Raw genomic sequence first — 27,852 nt, 5'->3', positions numbered from 1 at the left:
GGCAAACACTGAGTCTTTCAAGACTGATTGTGAGTTAAATATTTGAGACTGTGTTATATATATATTTTTTAAATATTATGTATATATATATATATATATATATATATATATATATATATACACAATATAAATATATATATTTTTTTTTTGCCTTGGCATCGTGTCGCTTGATATATACATATATACTTTTATTTCATTTTTTACTGACATGTTTTTTTTTTTAATTTAATAATTGACTTTCATATAAATTAATATAAAATCAGGGTTTCAGATTTATTCGACAAATTTTACAGAGTAAGAAGAAGGTAGAAAGCTCTTTCAGTTTCACAGATAATGAAAACCCTCTACATAGTAATAGATATACATATACAATATCACTAGTTGAAATAGAAAGTTGTAGTAATCAAATCGAAATTGCTATCATTGAATATTTTATATAATTACATCATGATTAATAGAAATGCTATCGTCAATAGTGTTACTACGAAAGAGTATATAGTCTTCTAAATAAAAATTATTTTTTTTAATCCAAGTACATTAAATCAAATAGGAATTTAATAAAAAACCATATGCATATGTTTTACAGACAATTGTTATTACTTTGATTGTTTTTAAGATGTTTTTTTCTGAAAATTCTTTTTCGTCACTATACCTGCAGTCTTTTACATTTCATTTATTTCATATTTCCAGTCTCCTCATTCTGAAAACAAACGCAACAAACGTTAAATGGTGTTATTTATTATTTAAGGTTAGATGCTTAAAAAACCATTGATTATAAAATGCAATAATCGTTAATAAAAATACAAGACATACCAGCAATTTGAATATGTCTAACTTTTGAGGATTATTAATAGGCTTATCGTACTCATCAGAAACTAGCAAGATTTCTGGAATGTTTTCAAGTTTTTCGTTCATATTAAGCATTGTATCTTGTGTGTTACTAATCTTCCGTTTATTTTTTTCGTTTTCGTTGTTAATTGGAACTCTGCAAATTGATTGTTATGTTAATTTCTTATAAATATGTATATTAATAAAACTATCTATTAATATATTAATAGAATTAAAAATTAGTGTTGTTTTTGTAATGTATGTGACATTACCTAAGATTTAAATTATTTTTCAGAGTGTAAATATTTAACTTAATTGGAAAAAAAAAAATCTTTTTGAATAGAAAATTTTATACGTGTAATAAATACAAATACAATTACGGAAAGTTAAATATATTAATGTAATATCAAATTATTTAATATTATATATAAACTATTAAACTATTATATATCCACTGATTATCTTGACAATGTCTTTTTTAATTAAAATATTGGAAAATTTAACCATAAGTCTAATGATTCATAATACAAAGTATAGAACTTGTAACGAGATTCTTTAAAGTTTAAAAACCTAATCTAACCTGTAAAACTACTTTCTCTTCGTTAATTGCAAAATGTACTTAGTTCCTTATAATTCTACATAACTTTGTCATTATTCCTTCAGTAGTAGACTATCTTTTAAATATTTAGTTCAATATTTATTCAATCGCAGTTTATATTCCTTCAGCGCAGTTTCCTGTGTTCCTTGTATTTATATGTTGCAGTCAAAAGAGGAATCTAATTCTTATATAATTATATAATTAATATATTATTTTCTTTTTTGCGTGACAAAAAAAAGTTTATCTACCATAACTATAATTATTTAATTCTAAGAAGGAAAATTCGTTAATCTCGATTTAATTTGGATCAATTTGGATGAAACTTTGCTGATATATAAAACAAGATACGTATTATGACATTTTTATGACGTTTTATCTCAACTAATCTTTATATGAAATTTAACGTTAAAATTAAAAGAGTATTCTAATGTTCTGTTTCACGTATATCATATATACATATATTAAAAATAACATATAAGAGACACAAGAAATCGCCAATTGAAAGTTTACAGATAAATTAAATACCGAAAGACTTTATAAGTGAAACATCAATAGTATTTTTTGATAAAAATAATTACGAAAAATGTTGTATATTTCTCGTAAAGAAATTGCCAAAAAAAATCTTGTGTTTGCTTGATGCTCCTTATCTTATTCCTCACAAAAAAATTCACCTGACTGATATAGTACTATCATCATTCAGTGGTGCCGTGTCCCATTTTGATGGAATAAATGTTTTATCGTTAGGGAAGCCGTTCCATCTAACAGGATATTTATCCGTCAACGGTAATACGGGTTGTCCGGCAATCAAACGGGATAGAATCCACTGTGCTTTGGAAGAACGCGCGATGTTGTTTTGCGGAGTTCCTCTCAAAGTCTTAGCTGCCAGAATGCGCATGGTAGATGCATCGTTGCGCTTCCCGTGCGCTAAAATTTTTTTTATACAGTGCAAACTAATTAAAAGTAGATATATACATATCGATGCAGACATTATATTATTCTTACAGAAAGAAACATATGTTATTATTATTATTAATATCACATTACGTACCTCCCCAACAAGAATGTCCGTAACTTAGACAGGATCCTGGATAAAATATTTATATGTTACAATATTGAATAATATACAATTTCCAAACTGTTTCCAAATGTTATTAATATTTGCATGTCTCATCACATAATCGGCGAATGAGTAGAGAGATAAATGAAAGAGAGAAATATTTCATAAACATTAATTTGTGTAAATGTACGTGTGTGTGCGTATAAAGTTATTAGATAAGTTATATCGAAAATTTAATTTCAAATCACAATATGTTGTAATAAGATGATGCATGAGAAGATTCAAAGTTGTAAAAATAATATTATACCACGTCCAGCTGCGTCTAACACTCAGCTGTGGATAAAACAGAAACCGTGTTTAGTGTGCATTGCAAAGGAATGTAATACAAATTTATTTGAGGACGCTTATCACGCTATTATATTTCCTAGACGATGTTCCACGTTAGAGGAACGATCTTGTGAACCGCTTATAAACGCTTATGGAAAAGCTCGTCTCGACATTCCTTGTATGCAATGAATACTAGGGCAAATAACATCCCGTAAAATTGGCTTTCCATTATTTCTTTATTACGATTTCGTCCAGCGTCATACTCTAGACATCAAATTCTATTACTTATTCCGAGAAATAATACGCAAAGAATCTAAGATTTAAAAAAGAATTCTTAACATCAAGAATCATAGATACGAACAATATGAAATTAAAGTAATTCATATAATTTAAGTAAGTATACAATGTAAATATTATGTATCGATCAGGATATTTCAATATAGCCTGCGTCTACACCAATTCCATTTGTAAAATATAGATTGGAAATAACAATTCGCTAGAAATTCAATAAACCTCTTTTCGAGTAAGTAAGAAGTAATTGAAACTCTGCAATAATCGGATTAAAAGGATGCTCACTTCGAAAGGTGCAAATGGAAACGAAAACAAAAATATTTATTTACGTTTCACGTGTAGAGCAAAATGTAAAAACGATATCCAGTAGATTCTGCTTTTGCGCTTCTGTTTTCCCAATGTATTTCTTTTCCGTTCACGTGTAAAATGCGGGATATAAGAAAAATTCACTTTTATCCATCGGATCGCGCATATCCGATTTGTCGTCTTTGTGCGTAACATATATATAATATGTCAGGGGACTCTGGGTGTCTATGCGATTTTCATTCTCAAAGGTTACTCTGGTTTTTGTTGGAATCAATGCAATTTAGATATTACATTTGTCTTTACCGACTTGATCCGAACCGTGATGACTCACGCCCATCTTATTCACACAAAGGATCGTGATGATCATTAAAAAGGCGTCTGGCAAAGGGCTATGATAATATAACAGATAGGGGTTCAGATTCTTACTTTGGAATAATTTGGATGAAATTTCAATCCTTCGCACATATATATTCGGAATTTGTAATTCTAAATTTTTCCTCTTTTCTTAAAACATAATCGTGTACATTTTTTTTATAAGAAATATAATAAACATAGTATACAATGAACTTTTCCTCTCTTCTTTACTATTTCATAAGTTTTCGTAAGTATCATAAGAAAAACTATGGAAACTGTGGAAACTAAATAAAAAAGTTATTTGTATGTCTTGCAAGGATCGAGACATATAAAACAAATATTTAAAATAATCAGTTACTTAGTTTTTGGTTCTACGTTACTTTATAACACTTTAATTTATGCTAATTAATATGAAAATAATAAAAAAAAACAGCGCAGAATGTAAATAGCAACTGCAATATATTTCCATTTTGTTTGTCGAAAAAATAAAAAAAAATATCTATACCGCAAGTAAAAGGATAAAAATTAGAAGTTTATATATATATATATATATATATAACATAAAATAAAAATCACAAATAATATTATTTTAAAAGAATTGTCAAAGAGAGCAAAGCAAACCTATTTCGTATTGTTTAATAGATTCGCCATCGAAAGAAAAGTCGATAATTATGAGAATACTGTATGTATATGGTTATATATTCTAATATATGTAATATATTAATCTTTCCGCTTTTAATTTTTTATTCCCTTTTGAGACATTTATTGTAAAATTCTCTAATTTTATTTTGTTATTATATGTAAAAGCGCGAACTCTTTCACAAAAAATTTTTTTTACTTACGTTACTTACGACTTACATCTTTATTATTTTGTCGTAAATATCCAAATAATATTTAATATCTTTTTAGCGTTTTTTAAAATAAAGTAACAGCTATTTAATTTTTATAGTATAAGTAGAACATATAAGTTTTTATCCAATTTGATTGACTTCTTCTTTCGCGTAAAGAGACGGTGAAAATGTACTTCTTAAAGGATTCATAAGAATTTTATCGTAATGTAAATATCATCGCAAATTTATGCATTCAATTCGAGAAATTTTCATTAAACTTTTAATAATTCAACACATTAATATAAGTATGTTAATGCAATATAGCATAAATGGTATAAACTCTGCTTAAAAAGAAAATTTATTTCATAATTTATGGTTTAAATTTTTAATTAAACAAAGGAAATAAATGTAAAAAAGTATATCAAGTTATTGGTATGCAAATATCGAGTTTATATCAATTAAACTTATCCAATTTTCAGTGGTTTCCAATTAATTTATGGCAACAAAATTATATTACAGCTTTCCTCATGATAATCCACTTAGTGTTCCAAACACTATAATAAACTTTATATCCTTTTCATTCCAAATTAATAGCCATATCCGGGAATAGTTTACAGATATTGCATTGTCTAGAATAATTATTTTCCACCCAAGGCACAGATAAATTGTAATAAACATTTTCCTGTTTAGAAATGTTCTTACTGACGCAAATCGTCCAATAAAGATTCAACTTTCTACTTACGTTAAAATTAGATGTCATGAAAATGGAACCATGATTAAAGAATAATAAGATGCAACCGCGTAATGTAAGATTTATATTTACCTTAATCGCAGTTTTATAAATATGTGTATCACCTAAAAAAGGACTATTTATCTAAACTGATATTTTGCCTCGATCAATTTCGAATTTACTAATTGATACATACATATATTTTTTTCAAATAAAATACTAATTGAATTCATATGTAAATATATAAAATATACTATTACAATTTACTTGACTTTTGATTAAACTAAAATTTTGAAAAGAATTATTTGTACTACAAAAAGACTATTTATCTAAACTGATATTTTGCCTCGATCAATTTCGAATTTACTATTATAATTGATATATATATTTTTTTTTAAATAAAATACTAATTGAATTCATACGTAAATATATAAAATATACTATTACAATTGACTTTTAATTAAATTGAAATTTTGGAAAAAATTATTTGTACTACAAATTAATTTCAGGGTTACGGATCAATTTTTGTATTTTGACTATTTATATTAAATTGTTGTATAACAATAAACGTGAGTATGTACATAAACATACAAAAATAAATATATTAAATCTATTTAATAATAATCTTCATATAATTTTTGATTACTGAAATATTTTGAATTCCAAAATTTGCTTTCGAGGGAAAACTAATTTATTGACTATTCATTAATTCAAGAATACCAGTTTTAATATTTACATGCTAAAAAGATAAGAATTTGTTAATTCGATAAAAAGTTACATTATGCTCCTCACAATTAATAATTTTTAATATTTTGCAATATTTTTTAATATTTGATAATGCTTCAAGATAATAGAAATAAATGTGTTACGACAAATTTTTGTGTTTAATAGTCGAATGCATTTCATAATATTATAGAATTTTGCTGTATGTGTATATTATTATATATGTATAAATACTATGTTTATAAAAATATTAATATTCGATTATACAATTTCTATTGATCGAGAAAAATGTGAAGAAAAAAAAAAGCACAGTTAGGCGGAAACTGTCATTGTACCTACCAGCCGCGCAATCAGCGAAGCAGAAGATTAACATGATGATACAGGTCAGCACGACGATTGTCATAGTGCGAGGTTTTCTCAAAGTCAATGCCATGTGATAATCTCAGTTGATGTGCTTTACTATGTAAATGATCAAACAGATACGTTTGGAAAGTGTAGCCTGTGATTGTTTGCCGCCTGTAAGTCGGTTTAGCCAAATTTAATCTTTTTCACAAGAAAGAATGAGAAAGATAAATATTATAAAACAAATTTTTTCTAATTTTTCTCATCTAAAATTCTTTCAGCTTATGACATTGATTCACAAATAATAATATTTCAAAATAAAAAACTTGTCTTTATAAAACGCAAATATTGCTGCTTCGTTTAAATTTAGATAAAATTTATTAAGACAAATTTTTTGACTTGCAGATTTTTTAAAATAATATTGGACTCCTTATATTCTCATTTCTTATGAAATTTCTGAATAAAAAGAAAAAGAAAAAAATGGAAGAGAGAAAATCTAAAGTATATCTCAAGTTATTGTGCTGACAGTGGATTTCGTTCCGTTGGTGATTTTCTCTCTCTCGAATATTATTTTTCCTTTGTTTTCTTGCACTCAAAAAATAAAAATAGAGATATATCACTTGCGTTCACCCTCGTAGAAATGAGCGGGACACGTACGGACGCGTCCTGCGCGCGTTCACCAAATCGAGGGAATAGGGCTTTTTTCTGCTCACGAAAGAATGGTCGATCTCGATCGAAGGGGTCGGCGAGTGAACTTAAAGCCGGGGAGCGATGAGACCACCGCTTTTATAGACGTGTCACGGCGGCGAGTTTAGTGGTGCATGGTGGGGTGGCTGATCAACGCGCCCTCAGGATGCGCACCTGCGTCGGTTATGGTGAACTTCGTGCGAGTGAACAAAAACAATCGTCGTGGGTGGGCTTTAATTGGAAATTTACCATAACACTAGGATTTTGACGTTATCCTCATGTAGATATAAGCGTGTGTAATCAAACATTAGCTATTGATGTATATGGGTATTTTGAAAAAAATTTTGTTATAAGCTTTGCTATAACCAAAATTTTAACTAACAATGAGTATAACTTTTTATAGCTCAGAATTTAATTCTCATGTTCACAGTCTCAAATGTTTATTATTATACATTTAGTATGCATTTAATAAAGTTCCAACAAGTTCACTTTTAGTTTCAGAATTATCGTTACTCCTTTCACACGTGTAGAATCTTTAATCAATTTCTACATTACTTAAATACATCTTTGTGATCAAACGTTGAAACTTTGAGAAAATAAATATTATGTTTATATTTAATATTCTTAAAATAATATAAAAATTATAGTAAAATATAATGAAACCTAACCCTGTATAAGGAAGTCTGTTATTAATTTGTATTTCTGAGATTAAACTTGTCATAGTTTCTTTAGTTTCTGCCGCAATTGTAAAAATTTGTGTCTCAATAAATATGTGCAATTTTTTTTTTCAATCTTTGATCATTTGTTTTATTGATATATATAAATGATTAAGAGTGTATATGCAATATTTACGTTGAGCTCTATATTTATACAGCTGCTTTTATGAAGGATATATTTTTGTTCATATTCGTTAATCAAAGTCAAATAATGTATCTGAAATTAAATATATAGGTATAAAAATAAACAGCCTACATTTTACACAAAAAAGTATTTAAAGATACTTTTATACTGATAAATCTTTGTGGTTGTATTTTATAAATAAATGAAAAAAATTATTTATATATGCAAATATATAAATAAGATAGTAGCTAGATTTATGACGTTCTTTTGAACTTTGAGAAAGATAAATTCTTTAATTAGCTGCGCTCTGCGTATAACGGAAGCAATAAATGTTGCTGATGACGCGTATAGATTCCAATAATTACATATAACATAACGAGATATTTATTTCTGTTTCTGTTTTACAACAAATTTGACGCAATCATATATTTAAAGACTCACGATTTAATATTATATCAATAATATTTTACAGCAAAATGTGTGATTCTTGCATAATATATTAGATAAAATATCAACTAAAAAGATGGAGACATCATAATATCTTATATCTTAAGTGCAACATATACTTTCAAAAAATTGCAATGTGCATTATCTAATGTTTTACTAGTATCTGCAACCTGTTCAAATATCGCCCATAGTGGCCATCTGGCCGTGTAATTAGATATCGTCGAGAGAAACAATAATATTTCAGACACGCCAAATAACAAACATAAATACAATTTTTAGTCAAAAGAAGTATCTTGCAACGAAGGTAAGCGATATATTTTTAGCGAAATAAAAGTGTGAAAAAAATATAAAATTAAAAAACGTTAAAAAATAAGTGTTAAAATTAATCATTTTTTGCAGAATTATACAAATTAATTAATAGCAAAAGATTTATATATTGTGAAGCGAGAGAAAAGCGCAACAAGTTTCTGAATAATTCTAGATGAGCGTAGATACCTGCAAGTAGCATGGATGCATAATATCGCAGACACATTATTCGTAAGTAGTTACGCACATTCGCAGTCAGACCGCAGAGCATATAAAGACGGATGACAACGCACCTGACGCTCGTGGATCGAGTCAACAAAAGTGCAATATTATAACAAGTGTCTCCGTTAATAACCTAATTATATTTGCATCGGTAGATAAAGATTCGAATTGGAACGCGTCTGCAGAACAAAAAAGACTTTCAACTTAACTTCACCTAGATTTTTATGCAATAATTTTGATTGTTAGTCTTGGTACTACGTTTAAGTATGGAAAAACACATTAATCTAAAAGAAAATATAGATATTTATCAGTGGATTCTATAGCTAATTTTTAAATAAAAAATATTCATTTTTACCAGAAAATTAAAATTATTCTGATATACGATATTTTGCACTTAACATTTAGTCCTAAACTAATTCTATTTTTACGATTTACCCGTCCTTCGACTGAAAAATTTGTATTACATTTTTTATGTAGCTACTGTAAACTATATAGTATATAGTTATATTTTATATATAACTATATATTGATACGTTTGCGGGAATGATATTAATCGAACGCGACGCGACGCGACGCAACTATCTATCCCTACAAACGCGGGAACGCCATGCAGGGATGTAACAATATTATATAGTTAAAGCAATTTATTATATCTTATATCTTTATTTTTATAATTCTGCATTGGACGCTAAAAGAGAATAATAATTAGCTGAAAATAATAATAATTTTTTTGACCATTTTAGAGTCCAACTTTTATATTTAGTATTATATCAATGTTTTACAGCAAAATGTGTGATTCTTGCATAATATATATACATATATGCGTGATATGCATGCATAATGTATATTAGATAAAATATCAACTAAAAAGATGGAGACATCGTAATATCTTATATCTGAAGTGCAACATATACTTTGAAAAAATTGCAACGTGCATTATCTATGCGCCAAGATATATCGAAAATTTCAACATCACGTCACTGAAGAATTATGTCAACAGTACAGTATCATCCGCTGTGTGTTTCATCATGAAGAGGAGTGAGAGTCCGTGTGCCAGTCGTAAAACCTAAGTCATCAGAAAAAGGAAGAGTGGCACAAGTTGCTTTCGCTGTCAATTACTTTTGCGGCCCTTCGCATGAAAGGCAATAAACGGGCAATTTAATTTAACGCGCATAAAGAATCGTTCCCGAAACGCCATGATATTTGAATGTTTCGTTGAGCGTTGAGCTGCTTTCGTCACTTTGCGTTTACGTTTAATATAATTTTACGGCGTCGACTTTATGGCGCGAAATTCGTAGGGTCGACGCTGTCGTCCCTGTAAGTGGGATACTTTTCGCGATTGTTTTTAGCGCTCTTCTTCGATATTTAACCAAAAATATATTATCAATTATTGTATCTCGTTTTAAATACATTATAATTTTATTCATAAATTCTACGGAAAATATTTATCATAAAATTGATCATAAAAGAAGTGAAATTAATTTGATAAAAAATATGCATATTATCAATTAAATTCTCGAGAAAAGAATATCGCATAAATATATATAATAATGACTTGTACAATTGGTGAATTCTTTCTGCTTATAATCTGCCTACAATATCTGCGAGCGAAATTCCTCGCTACTCGCATATTAAATGACTCGATGAGAGTCTCGAAAAGAATTTCCTAGAAGTCAAAAGCAATATTTCGAATCGTTAGGCTTGCAGGAAGTGTTCCACTTACCTGAATTACATCGGCCTCTCGGATACATCTCGGTGCCAGATTGCGCGATAATGAGTTTGATTTCTTCGTTCCGGAGATTAAAACATAATTCAGCAATAATAAGACTTCCATTAGACGCCGTCCTCCTGCAAATATAAATATACGATGATATATATATATATATATATATATTATGTTTTAATTTACCCAGTTCTTTACCGCGCGTTGATGAAAACAACGGCTTTAATTCAAAAAGTTCGAAGCGCGGAAGTAATTTTGCATTATTATTATTATTATTATTATTATTATTATTATTCTCTCGACCGACCGATCAAAATATTCATGAGATTAATTGGACAGTTCATTATTGATGTCTAACCTGTTAACATTCTGCTTTCACATAGGCAGCTTATAACAGTCAAAGAATTGTAATATTTGCACAAAAGTGTTTGTGTATTTTCCATAATTCATATTTACATATTATCGCACGTGTTTTTAAAGAGCGATAGATAGATAGATAACTTATAACTGTTAAATAACCATTTACAGATTATTGTTAAATAAGTGTTTATTTCTCCCTATTGCAACAACAAGCAATTTTTATCAGATGCACTTGTATCGGTATGAAAATCGAAAATCGATGTTAAATACACGGAATCGTGGCAGAATGCGTGTTTCTCGACGAAGGGAGTATCATCGTGAATCATCGAATAATTTACTGAAACAAGATTTCGAAAATTTAACAATGTATAGACCGCGCACATCGAACGGCGCACGTCGTATATGCGAGCACGGACCATTTCACTGCAGCATCCGATATGCGCTTGCAATAAAAAGGGGAACAAACGGGCCGCGTAAAATGTACAGTGTGTCGATTCCGTCGAGGCATCACTATGTGGGTGTACGTCGCTGTTAATATTCTATTTTCGCAATCGTGCGGATTTAAGCTCCTTCATACATCGTGGTGTGATAAATGTGTCGACTTCATGACGTCGTACGCATTATGAGAGCTCGTCCCTCGCAAATGTGCTGTCAAAAGACCTCGAACCTGATTTTCCACGAGATATTTACATTAACGATTTGCAAAAAATGCGACCCGTTCGATCCGTTGAATCGTAATGAGACCGGAAGGAAACCCGCGCCTAACCCCTTCCGCAAAAAATCTTGTGTTTACACACTTTTCTAAGACAGGATATTAAAACGCGAGATGATTCTTTTTAAAATTTGCTCATGTATTGTTAGATAGTTACAAATATTTATACAAAATTTTGAAATATATACTTTTCTCGTTTTGAAGAATAGCTTTTAGCAAATACATATCGCAATTATATATTATTCATCTCTCACTTATTTAGTTCACGTAGAAAATAATAGAATATTATAATTTTTCAATAAAACAAATGTATCATATAAAACGCAAGACACATTAAAAAAGGAATGCATTGGGAAATAATACAACTACATATTTTTGCTTTAATAATAAAAATATTTTGTTATTTATTTATTTTTTTCGTATGATATAATAAATAAATAGCAAAATGTTTTTATTAACAAAGCAAAAATACGTAGTTATATTATTTCCCAATGCATTCTTTCTTTTTTTTAATTTAATAGGAATCTTAATTTAATAGTAATACGATAGAATGTGTTAGAATAGGAGACAGAATTTTTATTGGACCTTTATTCGTGGATTTTTAACTAACTGTGAAATTTGAACTCTTCCAACAACACATTTAAAATCTTTTTATTGTTGAAATTTGAGGTTAACGTTTCAAATAACTATGTTTAAAAAAATATATAAACGTATTTCAAAATTTTCTTCCTATTTTAAATGTCAAACAAATTAAAAAATAAACGAATTCAAAATTTTGTATAAATATTTATAACTATCTAAAAATACATGAGCATATTTTAAAAAGAATCATCTCGCGTTTTAATATCCTGTCTTAGAAAAATGCAAAATAATTTTTCATACAATAACTGCGCTTTTCTCGTATTTTATTTCCATATATTAATCATAATTTTATTTTTTGCATAGCGGATTAAAAATAAAAGACAAAGCATTGTATCTCTAAAGAAGCCTATTATCGAAAAAATTAAGATAATTTTTTAATAATTAGCATCCGCTCGCGTAAAAAAACTAATTAAATACAGAAATGCAAATATATGATAAATTGCACAAAAAACATTGAATTAATTCTATCAATTGACAAATGGGATACATTCAATTAGAACTTTAATAGGTATATGTCAGTTCTGAATTCTGATTAGCATTGTCAGTTAGTAGTTACTACTCGATGTAATCTGAAATCTGACAATGAGTGTATTTGACAGCTAATTAAACGCGATGTTACGTATCGTCGTATTCTTTTGATCGTAATGCGACGTATTCTTCGCATTGGTCTCTCGACGAAATTTTACATTACGTCTTTCATCGCGACCCTTCGTATTTCTTCAAATGTTTGCGAAATTAATGTCAATCCCCTTCTTATTCCGATTATACGCTAATATAAACGTGAAATCAGATATGCAGAGTGAAGAATGATGTCGAAAGCTTTCGACAGCACTTGTATTTTCTGTATGGTACGAGCTGGTGGAATATGGCGTGAATACCAATTAGAGTGAAAAATCTGACAATATTGCAATGAACTAAAAATGTATGTGTTATTTCGGGTAGAAAATTGGTAGTTTCACAGTTAAAAATAGGCATTGCGTTAGTTTAAATATGATTTTTTATGTATAACATTTTTGTTTTATATCAAATTATAAGAACTATTCTACACATAATATTTTGCAACAAAGAAAACTTTCCGCTAATCTAGTATATTATTTTTAAAATGTTGATATAATTGATAGAATTATATGGCTCTTCAAAATGTTTTAGATACATTTCTGATACGTTTCTAACAGATTTCCAATAATCAGAATTATAGGCGCCAATCGATTTTAATATATTTGATTAAGTAATTTGAAATAATGCAATTACAATGTAATTATAATCCCAATGTAATCACAATTACTTATAATTATAATTACATTGTAATAATATAATTGTAATTACTTTTATTCTTAATTATATCGTAATTATAATTATATAAATAATTACGATTACATTTTAGTCTACTGAAAAAAATATTAAAAATAAGAACATTCTTAATTTTAATTATATAAGTCTTTAATATTAATCACTATTGTATATCAAGATTAAACCATGCGTACTTTTTAGACAACGCGTACTCTTAGTTTATTCTAATTACAATCTTATTCTAATTATAATTACAGCTAATCAATTAACAATTAACAATAATGTAATTGTAATTTGTATACAAACACTTTTTACAATTATCTCATTTAATCATTTGCAATAATTAACGATTATAAAATGTAATTATTAATTGCATTAAAAATTACATTGTAATAATTGTTAATTACATTGCATTTTTGTCCAAACCTGTTAATAATTAAATGTAGCAAAATATTAATCCGAGACTACACTGAGTCAACAAATCAAAGTGAATTAAATGCACAAAAAATTATAAACTAAATAAAATCAGCATGATTTATAAGTGAAAATAGAGTGTATAAAGTTTAGTTAAAAAAGAGTAGATTATATATTCGTGCGCTTTTATAACTATCATTTAAATAACGTAGGTGGTTTTTTACGTTCACGTCCGCGGTTTTTACTGCGTGCAAACGTTGTGAAGAATTTGTAATACATCGCAAAATATTTATGCTTTCAAAATTTATACCTATATAAAGTCGATTTTATTTATAATACATTATAATACAAATGTAATCACGAAATATGATTGTTTGCTGTATTTTTTTATACATAAAATTTTTAGATAATAATTGTTACAATAATTCAAAAATTAGTGTTGTAAGAATATTTTTATTTTTAACAAATAGCTATTTATTAGTCTGAAAAATTTCTTGGCTACTTAATTTATTTATTTACTACTTTATTTTTTAGTTAAGTAGCTAATTTAAGAAAAGAGTGTTTAGATTTTAAAAGAATATTTTATATCTATATTATAACTTTAGTCAACTAGCTCTTGGTTTGTAATTATGTAAAAGAGTCATTCTTACGCTTTGTTTTATTCTTTTATTTTTTTCTCTAAGCAATGCATTTATCTGTCTCACCTTAAATATATAAAACATAGAAGATAAGTGTAATGCATTTATTAACACACTTGTATGTATATAAATTGTGTTAATTATCACATAGGTTATTATATTATATAGTATATATGTTAATATTTTTTAATGTGTGCTAATATATTTTCTAAAAAATATGTTTAACATCTACATTTAAAAAAATATTATTACACATTAAAAAATATTACAACTTATAACTAATAATCTTAATATACATTAAAAAGATTAATACGTTAGACATACATTAAATAGACCGTTTTGTATATTGCGTGCAATGCTTAATAAAGTATTTAAAACGACATTCTCTTAAATATATTATTCTGCATTCTATTTTAGATAATTCAATATGCTATTATAACCTGATAAGGGAGTAAGCCCTCTTTAGAATCTTATCGAAACTTTTACAGTCGTAAGCTCTTGTGATAACTGTAAGTAATAATGTTACAGTCGCACCGGTATATTTCGAGTTTTCTGATGATATAGATTCTATTACCGCAGGATGGTGAAGTTCAAAAGCGAACATCGATCGATGACGGCAAATTGTTATTACCGTATCGTGGTAAAATTGTACACTACTTGGTTTTTAAATTTTTCCATAAAAATTAATTCTAAAAAAAATATTACTTTACAATAACATTCGATTCACTTTTTATAAAATATTTATTTAATTTCGAATATCTATTCTATTTCTGTCAGGTTGTCTAGAATATTGCAAACTTAAAATGGAAAGAATGCATAATTTTCAATGTTCATTTCAAATCTCATTTATTTAGAAACGAAAAAAATATTGCTTAAACACAATAATTTTAAAATTGTTCACAATTTTAAGTATCTTGGAAGACTTACTAAGAAATATATATCTAAAAATAACACTTGATCAAGATAAAAATAATAGCTATCCATAAAGAGCAAATAATGATTAGGACCGAAAATATAGCGTGAGCTTTAGTAAGAGCTAGTAATACCATCAATAGTCGCAGAGGCTACATGAAGCGTGACATTATGAAGGAAAGTTGTGGTTCAAACAATTTTGCTGCCAGAAGCGATATCACAGAGCTAGATAAATCTCTAGGCAGGCACTTCCTATCCACCTCACTTCGTAAACTAGTTTCAAGATGATTATCATTCATAATACTGACGAAGCAAGAAATGCAAGTATATACACTTGGTTCCACATCTTTTATTAAAGACATGACACTCTTCAAAGATTTTTTTTTCCTCCTAAAAAGTCAGAATTATTCGAAAAAATTATCGATATTATACAACAATTTCTTGTAAAAAGTAAATTACGTAAATAGCACAGTGTATTTGTCATCGCTGAAAAAAATATTCGACTATATTCCGTATTGTCTAATTGTAAGATAAGTATATGTTTGCATTTGACAATATAAAAAACATTAAGTTCACTCAAGTGGATTTGAAGAGCTTGTCGTATCAGCGTTTAGAGAAGAAGTGATAAATCGACGAGTCGTAACGTTGTTAAAAGCTTACAAGTACTTGATACGGTCGCGATTTCTTTACATTCGGTTGCTTCCAAGATGCCGATTCAGCAACCATATCGGCGATTTTCTAAAAACGAGATCTTGACTTGGCTTAGATTTTGTCTCGTCGCCAAATTGTCACCTTGTATTTGTATTTGCATTTCACTAGTTCACGGTCAAATATACGGTAGAATATGATCTTTTTGAGAAATATGAATCATATTTTAATATCATACATATATGAATCATATTTTAATATCATATATATATAACTGGTATGAATAATATTAATTTCAATATAAAATGACAATGTAAATTTTTACTTAAAATCCCTCTATTACAATTTCAATGATATTCTCCTATTACGCTTTAATTAAAATTTTGAATAATACGTATTGTTAACTTATGTTCTTGATTTAAATATAGCATTGATTGTATGTAACAGATTGCTATTGCATTATTGTTCTACCCACGTGTGTGAATGTTTTTCGCTGAATTTTGACCATTATTCTCCTCACTGCTGACTTTTATTTTTTGATATCTTTATAAATTACTCGATACATATATAAATACATACGTATTGACACACACACACACACACATATATATATATATACACTTTAAAAAGTAAGATCAATTAAAAAGTACATCACTTTAATGCGCTCTATTTTTTACTCGCTGCAATACAATTATTTATCGACACACCGCATTATTGACTCGAGGTACGCATAGAATATGAAATATTAAAAAACTTCGTTACTTTTTCAAATTCGATTTTATACCGTAACTCTGACGAATTCACGTTGCTCGGAGGAGGATTAAAATACGTCGTTAATGTTTACACGTGTTCTCAATCATTTGACAAATGCTACGCAATCAGGAGGATGGATGCATCATTGGTACACGTGGAGGCTCTGGCCCTGCGAGACCGGCCGACGAAGGAAATGAGCGGACGGAGCTTAAGGGGCCGGTCTGCGCAAGCACAGGTGCAAGTTCGAGGGTATAAAGAGGAGAAGCTCGGGCTCGCGGTGCGCACTTTGTGCTTCATCTGTCCGTCATACAGATCGCACACGATCGGTCCCGACGTCCATAATCCCCACTTTCTCTCTCGCTGAAACTTTTCCCGCTGCGTTTGGAACTGCACGTTATCGGTTGCATTCGTGCGTCGTTTTTCCACGCGTTTCCGGCGGAACTTTCCGACAAGTTTGGACTCTCCTCTTACACGACAGCGTACAATTTACAGGTGAGTCGTAATTTAAGCTTTAACATTTTTTATCTTCTCTCTTAAACACACACACACACACACACACACATACACACTCTCTTTTTCGCGTCTTCTTATATATAATTCTCAGATGAAACTTTAAGAGATTGTTAAGAAATTCTTCATTGAAACTTCAAGTGAAACTACTTTACTTTGATTATGGCTCGTACCATGATATCACATCATCTTGCGAATGAAAAAAATTTTCGTGTTTTACATTAACACAGTGGACAAGGATAAAATTTATTTCAATCTTATGTAAATATTCCGAATAAAAAAAAAAGACATTAATTTATAAATTAAATTATAATCAGTTGGTGAATTAAAAATGATTGTTCTGCGTGATGTTTAATTAAATGATCAGATTTATTATGCTGAATAATTACTTGTAAATTAATGCTGCAACGAGAGTCGCACGTCGCAGTGAAACGTGACGCGACGTGTCCACCGTAACGTTGACAGCCGAATTGTAAAGGGTTAATGCAGATCGAGTGCGGCTCGAGATTCATTGAGGTTTAGTGCAATTGTCGTTAATTGTCCGTTAATGTAAACGAGAATATATCAAATTCGTTAAATTGGGCTAAGCAGATTTACATTGGTATATGTACTAATCTGATTGTAGATTTAATAAAATACTATCAATTTGATGGAAAATTATCTGCTAATTAACATTAGACTCTATATTAATTAACACAAATGTATAAAACTTTAAATTATTTGAAAATTTTATAAACATAAAAAAATGATCATACTGCTTTTTTACACACATACAAAATCTGCATGCAGATTTTTCATATGTAATTTTTTTCGCTAACTTCTCCCACATACAATCTTTTTTTAATTAATTAATAGAAGTTTAGTTTTATATCTAATTGTTCACAATTAAAGCAAGCAAAGGCAAAATTGAAAAAAAAGCAAAAAAGAAAATTGACATAAATATAAAAAAATAAATAAAAATTTGTCCTCCGTTTTACATATATTCAAATGTAATTTGTTATTTGGTATTTTAATATACCTAGTAAATGAAAGCAACATGGTAACCATTTAAACCTGCAATATTTTGCTGCAACGATTAAATCATCACGTGTGCGCATTGTGGAATTAAAAAAAAATAAAATTGAATAGTAAAATTATACGTGGCATACAGAATCATTTTTATTAACACGCAATGTTTGTACGAATTTTGCTTCTTGGTACGGCTCGAGTGATGAGAATCTAAATACTTTAGCGAAGTTTGATACCTCTATGTGACACAACCTGGAATGATTAGATGAGAGAGAGAAAAAGAGTACAAAGGTGCACTAGTGTTATTTGAAACTTCAATTACGCATGGTTTTCGCGAGTTTATTTTGCGTTACTGTCTTTTAGGTCTTGCCATCTTTTTACAGCACATACTAGGTGTAGTAGAAGAGATAAAAATAAACACGTGCAAAAAAAATTAAAACTAAAGTTGAAACGGAAATTCTTATGATGTTTATCATTAAAGCTTATCGTTTAAAACTATAGCATATTATAAAGCAGAATAATTATGTATTATTCAATATATGTCAGTTTAAAAAAAGCTCTTTTACTGAAATTATCAAAATACATCACAAACATATTTAATTTATTTATAACTGACTTTTTAGTAGTCGTGAAAAAATGGGTGCAAATTTTTCAGATTTTTGCTGAAGCATTTTCAGCACTTTTTTTTGCTCGCGATATCCTAGGTCAGTTCGCAGAGTAAATCGTCATATTATCTTCGATTCCCCTTTCCCCGCGAGTTTTTTCTCTCTTCCTCTCTATATTATTTGATATATACCATTTTCTATAATAATGTGTGCCGATGGAAGAAGACATTTCATTTTTTATGGCACACGATTACTACGCACGTGTGCGTTCACTGCCGCAAAATCAGCATTTGATTATCGATAGGGTGCTGTGATATTTTATACATCGCTAACTATAGACAGGAGGCAAGCGGCGATGCGTGCGGCATTGAAATTTGCGGGCTTGTACGCAATTATTAATTGCACAAATTAATGGCGCCATTAATAAGTCTCGCGACACGTTCAATTCGGAATGGCAAGCGATAAAGCTGAGACAAATTTATTGCAAATTTTTAGTTATATAAAATAATATGGGCTATTAATACATGCAAGTACGAGTACGTTTAATTAAAATAGCGACAGCGAGAGATTATAGATGTATAAAATATTAAGATCACAATCGCGATTATATAACGTTTTAGTGCGGTTCTTTATTCTCGTGCGATAAAAGTTATTATACTTCTCGACAAGAAATTCCGTCTGGCTGTTATAAAAGTTTCTCGAAGTGTTATGACGATGGCTTCATATTCTTACCACAAGTGAATTCTGATTTCAAGTATCACGTTATCAACCACGTTTTAGCCATTTAGCCAAGATGTTCTTTGTCGTTCAAATTAACTTTCGTAATAATTTATCCTGAAAATAAAGCTATTTCTCCTGTCTGTACCTTCTCTATATAAATATAAACGCAAGTGATATTTCTAAATTGAAAAGTAAAAATTATCGAAAAAGAAAATGCAATTGCAATTGACATTTACATTATTACATTCCACTGGAATTGCAAATGCAAATAGAAAAATCATGACATCCTCATGCGTGCTCATGAATGTATAATCGTAATCGATCAAACATATATCGTCTCCTAAGGATATCGCGTTAATATTCGATCGTTAAATATTATTACCGTTCCGTCGTCTCGTTTTATATAAATGGCCCATTATTTTCATAAAAATATATTGAGGCATACATTATCTGGCCATGGAATCGAATACCTTTATTATGAGCACAAACGTATAACTTTCGTTTTATGTATTCTTCTAAACACGATATGATAACCGATTTGTATTCGCGGTTACAAAACGATAAATATTTCGTGTTGTAAAGATCGACCTATCGTCAGTGTTTGGTGTCGGCGATTCAAGTGGTCATCTATCATTCGTATATGTAAATTTCATTATTCATTTCGTTAATGCGATAAACGCGATAGGACTACGTATTATTCTTCGCAGAATTTCGCGGTTTCTAATGAAATTACTGCGCAATTCATTTTCATTTTCACTCCGTTAAACGCTCATTGGTCGCTATTATCGGCACTGCGGGTAGCTTTTAAACGATTTTGTCTATTACGTCCCGATGTGTGTGTCGCAGTGTACTATTAATCCGTGTATGCGACAGAACTTGCGCGGAGAGCACGCATTAATTCGTTGTTATCAAATCGGAAAATATCTTCGTTATTAACAGATCAAAAAATAGAACTTATTTGATGCGAAAGTTGGAGTAATTGATAGAAATCTTGTTAATAAAATTATATTGAATTGAAGCGGCAAAAAGGAAAATTGAAGCTAAAGAATTATTGTAATTTCTGTTAATTCTACAGACAGTTTTTCATTTCATTTGAAAACAAAGAACCTTCTACATACATCGTATCGTGACAAAATGAATAAAAAATATTTATTCTTTTTTTCGTATCTTTAACGCGTTTGCTGCGCTGTCAATTTATCACGTGTGCCTGACGTCCGGTTCGTAATACAATATCACAGTCCTTTCTATGTGATTAATACAGGATAATCATTTCACACGAATGGTTTGTCGGCAACCGATAAAGAACAACGATGGCTTAACTAACTATTGTGCCAACAGAAAGATAAATAGAGTTTTTCCTCCTTTGACCCGGTTCGTGAATCACATTACACAATCAGCATCGAGAAATAAATTTAATTGTCCTCTCGGCGAGAAGTTTCGCGCTCGGCGGCCCTTTATTACAACATTATTATCGTGCGGCAGTAATGTTTTCGGAGTCACGTTAATGCATTTAATAGCGTGGCACGAACCATTCCGTTATGATCTTCGTGGAAGAAAGGGCGCGTGTCCCTGACGGAATACTAAAGCAACATTTTGACGGGAAACAATCGGGAATTTTTTTTCTTGGAACCCGTACAAACGCGCGGCTTTTCTTTCTCTCACGTTAGAGAAGCGCTGTGTGTGATCGTTCTCCAAAATTTATGACACTTTCTACTACTTGCGGACTATGCGGAGCTCTGGTGTCGTGGGAATAATTTCCTATCCTGTGATCACACAGATCTCCGCATAATTCCTTCGTCGCAATCTCTGCTAGGTATTAAAGATAATGTAAAAATAATTTTTTAAACCAATAAATATTGTTTTAACATTATTTTTCCTTCTTTTATATATCTGTCTTCTCTTCATAAAAATAATTATTAATAGAAAAAACATACTATATATAAATTTCAAAAAAAAAAAAAATTTAATATGACATGATTCCCTTATACATATGTGTGTGTATCCCAATAAATTTATTTTTAACGACCATGATTAATTCTAAGAACTAAAGATAGCCCATTTTATAAAAATATCTACAATACTTTGCGTCGTTGCGTCCAGATGGGTCGCTATCTAATATGATAAATCTCATCCTTTACCAAAAATATATATACAACCTTTCCCCTTATATCTTATCGTCACTAGATCGTCGCCTCGGGAATAATTTTCTCGAAGAAAACCAGTGAACGAAAAATCATTAAGATAAGAGATACGTTTCATCGAATACACATAAATACAACTACAGCATTGCTTATTACACAAGACATCGCTAGGCAGCCTTTTATCTCATTATTGTTCCGTTCGATCAAATTGATATATTTCTTCGGGCAATTTTCTTCTTACTTATTATTATCTATATTATCGATTCAGTGAGATTTAGAGTGTCTGGAGTACAACGACTATCGGATGAAAATATTGTGAATCGTTTGATTGAATGCACGGTATATCATTTTATGCTTTCTATGTGGTTATCTCCGCGAAACTAGTTATAAATTTTTTTTTTTTTTACCAATTACTCTCAACTTATATTGCTATAAAGTTCGTAAATTACTTTCAACTCTCTATTTATTACTTTTATAATAATTACTCTTAAGAATATTTTTTTATTATTATTGGGAACATTATATCTAATAACAATAGCTTGCGAGAATAATCACGTGAAAAAAATGAAAATAGTATATGCAGATTTGCAACGATAGTAAACTGAAACTGTGAAAATCTGATATATAACGATTCACAAGCTCTGTTATCTTGTTTCCCTGTGTAATCGAGCTTGTAATATAATTTTCCACTTGTTTACCATCCAATTTATATACAGATAATAATAATTAAATATAGTTGATCGCAATCTGCTATAAACAATCGCAAAAGGGCATAACAAAAAAAATCGATAATACATTTCTCTTATATTTTTTAATTTATGCATGTAGCTCTTTCTCTCATTATTTCTGAAAATAATTAATTATACGTTTTAACCATAACATCAAAGACTCCATAATACGATTTTCGATATTTTTCATAAATATACAGAGTGCAGAAACAGGCCAACATATATACATACTAAAAACTTTCGGGAATACCTCACGCACGATTATACGTTCGTTATACAGTGAGTACTATTATATCGAAACTTAGCGACGTGGAAAATTGGCAGTTCGTTCGAGTATAACGAACGTGCAACATTTTTTTGAGAGATACAAAACCTAGAGCGGTAATTTTTTTCGTTCCTGTCATTTCTCTCAAAAATCTACTATGCTACAAGTCGAGTTACGTTTTGCGTTACATCGAACGGCAGAATAAAATGGTGTGTCGCTTTAACGATCTTCATGACATTAACCAAACGAAAAAAAAGAAAAAAAAAGGAGGAAAAAAAAAGACACCATTTGTTGCGGCGCTGGTTTCTTTCGCGTCGAATGCACGTGTTGATAAATTGTTTGGCTAAGAAGAGTTTCGAACATGTCGTATCAGTCTTGTACAACTATAAATTCCTTGATGCTTTGCTATCGTAGACTATGCTAAACGTTACGTAACTTTAGAAATTGTTGTTTAAGTCAATGTTAGACCTCAATGTTGTATACACGCAAGCTATTCATGTATGAAAATGTATCGATTTAACATATCCATTCACGTGTCCATTTTTATAAACAGTTGGATATATATAAACACCGAAATAATCTCCCTTTTCTTTATTTTCTTAAAACAATAGATATAATTGAAAACATAAAACATTTTTATGAACATAAATAGATAAGATTCGGCCTCGAATTTTGAATTGTAGATCATCTTTAAGATAAAACTTAATAATATAAATTTTTTGATAAATTTACAATTATCGCATTTAATTGACGTAAAACATTAATTTTGTGAAAATTAATAAAAATAAATGGATGTATCATCTAAATTATGCTCTAATTGTAAATTTTATATAATGTGTTAGTGATATCAGACATAAATTAATTTTTTAAATGATTTTGCCCATTATAGATACACTTAATAATCGAAACTTTGTGCAATTTTAATCTTGTTTTTATTACCAATCGATCGCGCGTAAAGGAACATTGTATTTTAAGAGCAAAATGATGGAAATTAAAGCTGACGTCTACTGATTCAAGAAATTTATTTCGTGTTGTGATAATTTAACACGATTTTCCATACCATCGATACAAATTATTAATCACATTAATTCTTTTAATATACACTTTATTGAAAATAAAAAATCAGGCTATCAAGTACATAAAAATCATTGATGCATCTTAAATTTTTCATAAAACATCAATTCGAGCGTATATACATATTAATTCTGCATACAAATCAGAGCCAATTATTTGAATAAACACTTCATCGATAAAATAATAGAGCAAATTTTCCAAGTTGTTCAATTGCACTTTCCACAGTTAACATCTCAAATGAGAACGCAAGAATACTATTGATATTTTAATTTCGGCTTTTTGTCTGTCGTAATTAATCAATCGCATAAAAAATGTATCAATAAAAATTTGAATGATAAGTTAGTTATGTACGATGCTAAAATAAAAGTTATGCTTGGCAACTTTATTTGTGAATAGTGATATGACGCTGTACGCGATAGAATCGTCGGACAGGCATGTAACAATATTATTTATTGATATGAAAGAATTTGCATATTTTTGCGTGGACAGAATTGAATCGAGACGCGCAATTTTAAAGTGTTATTGAAAACGCTGAATAAAGCCATTACGTTTATTAAAAAAATGCAAATGTATTCGAACCGTTGTCAATTTGTAACAGAATTAAATAAACATTTTGATATTTTTTATTTATTCGTAAAAAGAGAGAAGAGGTTATTAATATTACTCACTTTTATTAAAATTACGAGTAATATTAATTTTGTTACTATATTATTTAAAACGATTTAGAAGAAAAATTGCAATCATATCTTTCCACTTTACTTGCTGCCAATGCTTAATATTAATATATTAATATTATGTACATCGTCTCTTTTAAAATCTAAGAAAAATCGATAATCTAAACCAAGCCCTTCTTCTTTTTCTTATGGAATTAATAAACAAAAATTTCTCATAAATTACAACATGAAGCTTACGTAAGTGCAAGCATATACCAAGAAACAGAGATAATCTCAAACAGCAATGTGATACTACAACATTAATACTATACCTTCGTAATGACAGTGTAATTCCAAATGCATTTACTCAACCATCTGTACACTGTTCGCCTGATATTACCGCTATTGCACGTTTCTCCACCATATTTGTTTATCTTGTGATTACTGTTTATTGGTGATCCAAAGATCTGAATCTTAAGTTTTAACGACACATTCAATTTAAAAATTATCGCTTTATTTTCACGATGTATACGATTTTATTTTTCATTATCTATGTAAAACTTTAAATGATAAAACTAATTTGTTTAAAGCGTAGCTTGAATTAATCTTTCTTGAAAAGTTTTAATGAAAAAAGGTTAAACGGTATAAATTATTGTGAAACAGTGTATATTTTGGCAATATAAGTTCATATTTCGAGTCCGAACAAAATTAAAACCGCGAGAGGAATGCGAATACGTTTCGTTGCATTCTTTGACTTTTGCATTCCGCGTGAGAGAGTCGAAAAGAATATCACCGGATTGTTATTGCGTCGACGTTCAATCTTTCTCTCTCGGCAGACGAAAGGTGGTAAATGCAAAATGATATTATCACGATTTCGCCTCTGAAGTTTCGGAGCACAGTCATCGTCGCAGCAATTTAATGTGCGTCCCTACAAGCGCATCCTGCACAATATGCATTCGACTATCTACGAGTATCACTAAATGCTGCCTTAAGTGCGACCCAAAATGCCGCTCGTAGGAAAACCTCGGAAATTGACTCAAACAAACACGCGGAAATTGGCGGTTTGCGGACCGCAAAAGTTGTCTTAATGGTAAAACCAAATGTAAAATTAAAGGAACATGGATCAATCGTTACATCTTACGATACAGGCAGATAATTAAAAATAGAATATAAAAAAGTGTCTTTTTTTCTACGCGAGATATATTGTTAAAATCTGATGAGTATCTATTATAAATAATTTCCGACGATCCGTCAGTATCAATTCGGATTTAAATGGCAGAAAAAGAAGCGACTTTATTCTAGAATTCGCGGAAAACGTCGGTGGAAACTCTGGGAAAATTAAAAACACATTTACTGGAAAACATTTATACAGCTTTTTGATGCATTTCCTGTGAAAATTATACACATATATGTCTATTAGATGTTCGAGAAAGAGAGAGAGAGAGAGAGAGAGAGAGAGCACTTTTGATTCACCACGTGCGTCACATTTTTTTCCTTTGTATGTACTTTCTCGCTGCGCAACTTTTAACAATACCTTTCTTTACATCTATAATTAAGTAGAGGGTCAAGCCGAGCGTTATTTTGCTGCTCGGAAAGCGGCGGAAGCATTTTTTTCACGGTTGCCGAGTTATTTTATAATATCAGAAAAAAAAAAGAAAAAACATTTGACGACATTGTGACAGCGTTTTATGCTTTGCTCTTTGTCCTGCGCTTTACGGGCTATGTACATATGTGTGTAATCGATTGTCAAATGACACTCGTCAAACGCAATTTTATCTATTTTTGATAAATGACACGCGCAAATTCAATTTAACAACTGACGTATCTGTCGTAAACAGTTGGCGCTTGTATCTCGCAATTGCCGAATTAAAATTTACTTTTGACGAGAGAGTCGAGCGAAGAAAAAGATTTCATTACAACGTCCGCACGTTGAAATTAAGTTTCGCAAATTAGCAATTTCCTCTACTTGCTTTTTCAAAAACGGGATTATCTTTTGCATTTTACAACAAAGATGTTCTAATCATACTACAACAGCGTGGTTGTACTGCAAATGAGTGGTTGTACTACAAATGAGTGGTTATTTTTAATCATACGCGTAATTCACTACTCGATTTTATTATGGCAGCGATTTGGACGATTTATAACGTGTTGTAGAAAAATACGCTTTAATTTTTAATTAAAATTTCCTTGTTTTGTTTAAAATTTTAATTAAAGATTTTCTTATATAAGGAAAAAAAATCGAAATCGCACAAAATAGGATTGTAATACAATAGCACGTTGTTAACGCTTTCCCTTTTCTTTCCTCTCCTCTTTCTTATGTATCTTATCTATAATTAAAAAAATTTGATTAACTTGTAAAATCTGATCACATAACTTGTTCATACACTGTTCAAAGTGATAAGATAAATTTATCGATTGACAGCATGTGTTCGGTTGCGTCACTTTATCTGCCATATGCACACAAAACGGCGACAGGGTAAATGCATGTAAGAACGCGCGGTTGATTGAATTCAGGCATGGGAAATCAATGGTTGGATGTGTCTCGAGGCTTCCCGAATGAATGCGATATCGGTCGACTGCGCGTGACGAGAATTATAATCGTTGATTAATAAATTTAGAGAGTTTAGCTCATTAAACATCGTCTTGTACTCCGTTTGCACAGACGCTCCATTATGTCATTATTTATTTAAGATCGTCGTAAACGCATCTCGCCTGCGTTAGCTGTCAAAGAGAAATATTTCGGTGAAACTTAATTTACGTCGATACGCGTTAATTAGTACTGCAAAGAGAATTACAACGAACACTCAATGGTGTTTAACTCGGAGAAACTGTTAAGAACTGGAGGAGAGTACTTTGTAAACTTTGCTATACGTGTTACAACGGCTTAGTTGGCAGTGCATTTGTTGACAAATACAAGATTTCTCGTCGCGAGACGAAAATTTTCTCACGAAAGGAAGCGACCCAACATATTTTATAAAGTTCGATTAATTCTCGATCGGCATTGTTATTCTAATGGACTGCCTTATTTCTGAAACTACAGTTTCGCAAGTATCGGCTCGCGATCGTTTACTATCGCAAGACACAAGTTTTGGCTCTTGCTTGCCTCACACATACACATACACATATACATACATAGCGAAATCAAATCGGTTTTAATCGAGTATCGAG

The 27,852-nt window shown here is 29.9% G+C and overlaps 2 protein-coding genes across 13 annotated transcripts in view; one reads left to right on the top strand and one right to left on the bottom strand.

Annotated features, from left to right (window-relative positions):
- Positions 1–27,852, bottom strand: part of LOC140665310 (basic phospholipase A2 homolog 1) — an 85,838-nt gene that overhangs the window by 30,840 nt on the left and 27,146 nt on the right. For 2 of the 12 annotated variants that reach the window (XM_072891247.1, XM_072891250.1), the window contains exon 2: positions 10,612–10,736. In XM_072891247.1, the coding sequence (XP_072747348.1) occupies positions 10,612–10,736 (125 nt within the window). Of the gene's footprint in view, positions 1–652; positions 701–813; positions 986–2,097; positions 2,351–2,474; positions 2,511–6,383; positions 6,561–6,912; positions 7,421–10,611; positions 10,737–27,852 lie in introns of those variants that run through there. The other 10 variants (XM_072891259.1, XM_072891256.1, XM_072891257.1 and 7 more) reach the window with 10 other exon arrangements.
- Scp2 (Sarcoplasmic calcium-binding protein 2) overlaps positions 17,253–27,852 on the top strand; it is a 31,349-nt gene continuing 20,749 nt past the window's right edge. The window contains exon 1 of the mRNA XM_072890011.1: positions 17,253–17,472. The gene's annotated coding sequence lies outside the window, so the exon portion shown is untranslated. The remainder of the gene's footprint in view (positions 17,473–27,852) is intronic.

Source organism: Anoplolepis gracilipes, chromosome 4, assembly GCF_047496725.1.
Source record: "Anoplolepis gracilipes chromosome 4, ASM4749672v1, whole genome shotgun sequence".
Lineage (NCBI taxonomy): Eukaryota > Metazoa > Arthropoda > Insecta > Hymenoptera > Formicidae > Anoplolepis > Anoplolepis gracilipes.
This window is presented reverse-complemented; position numbering and strand designations above follow the sequence as displayed.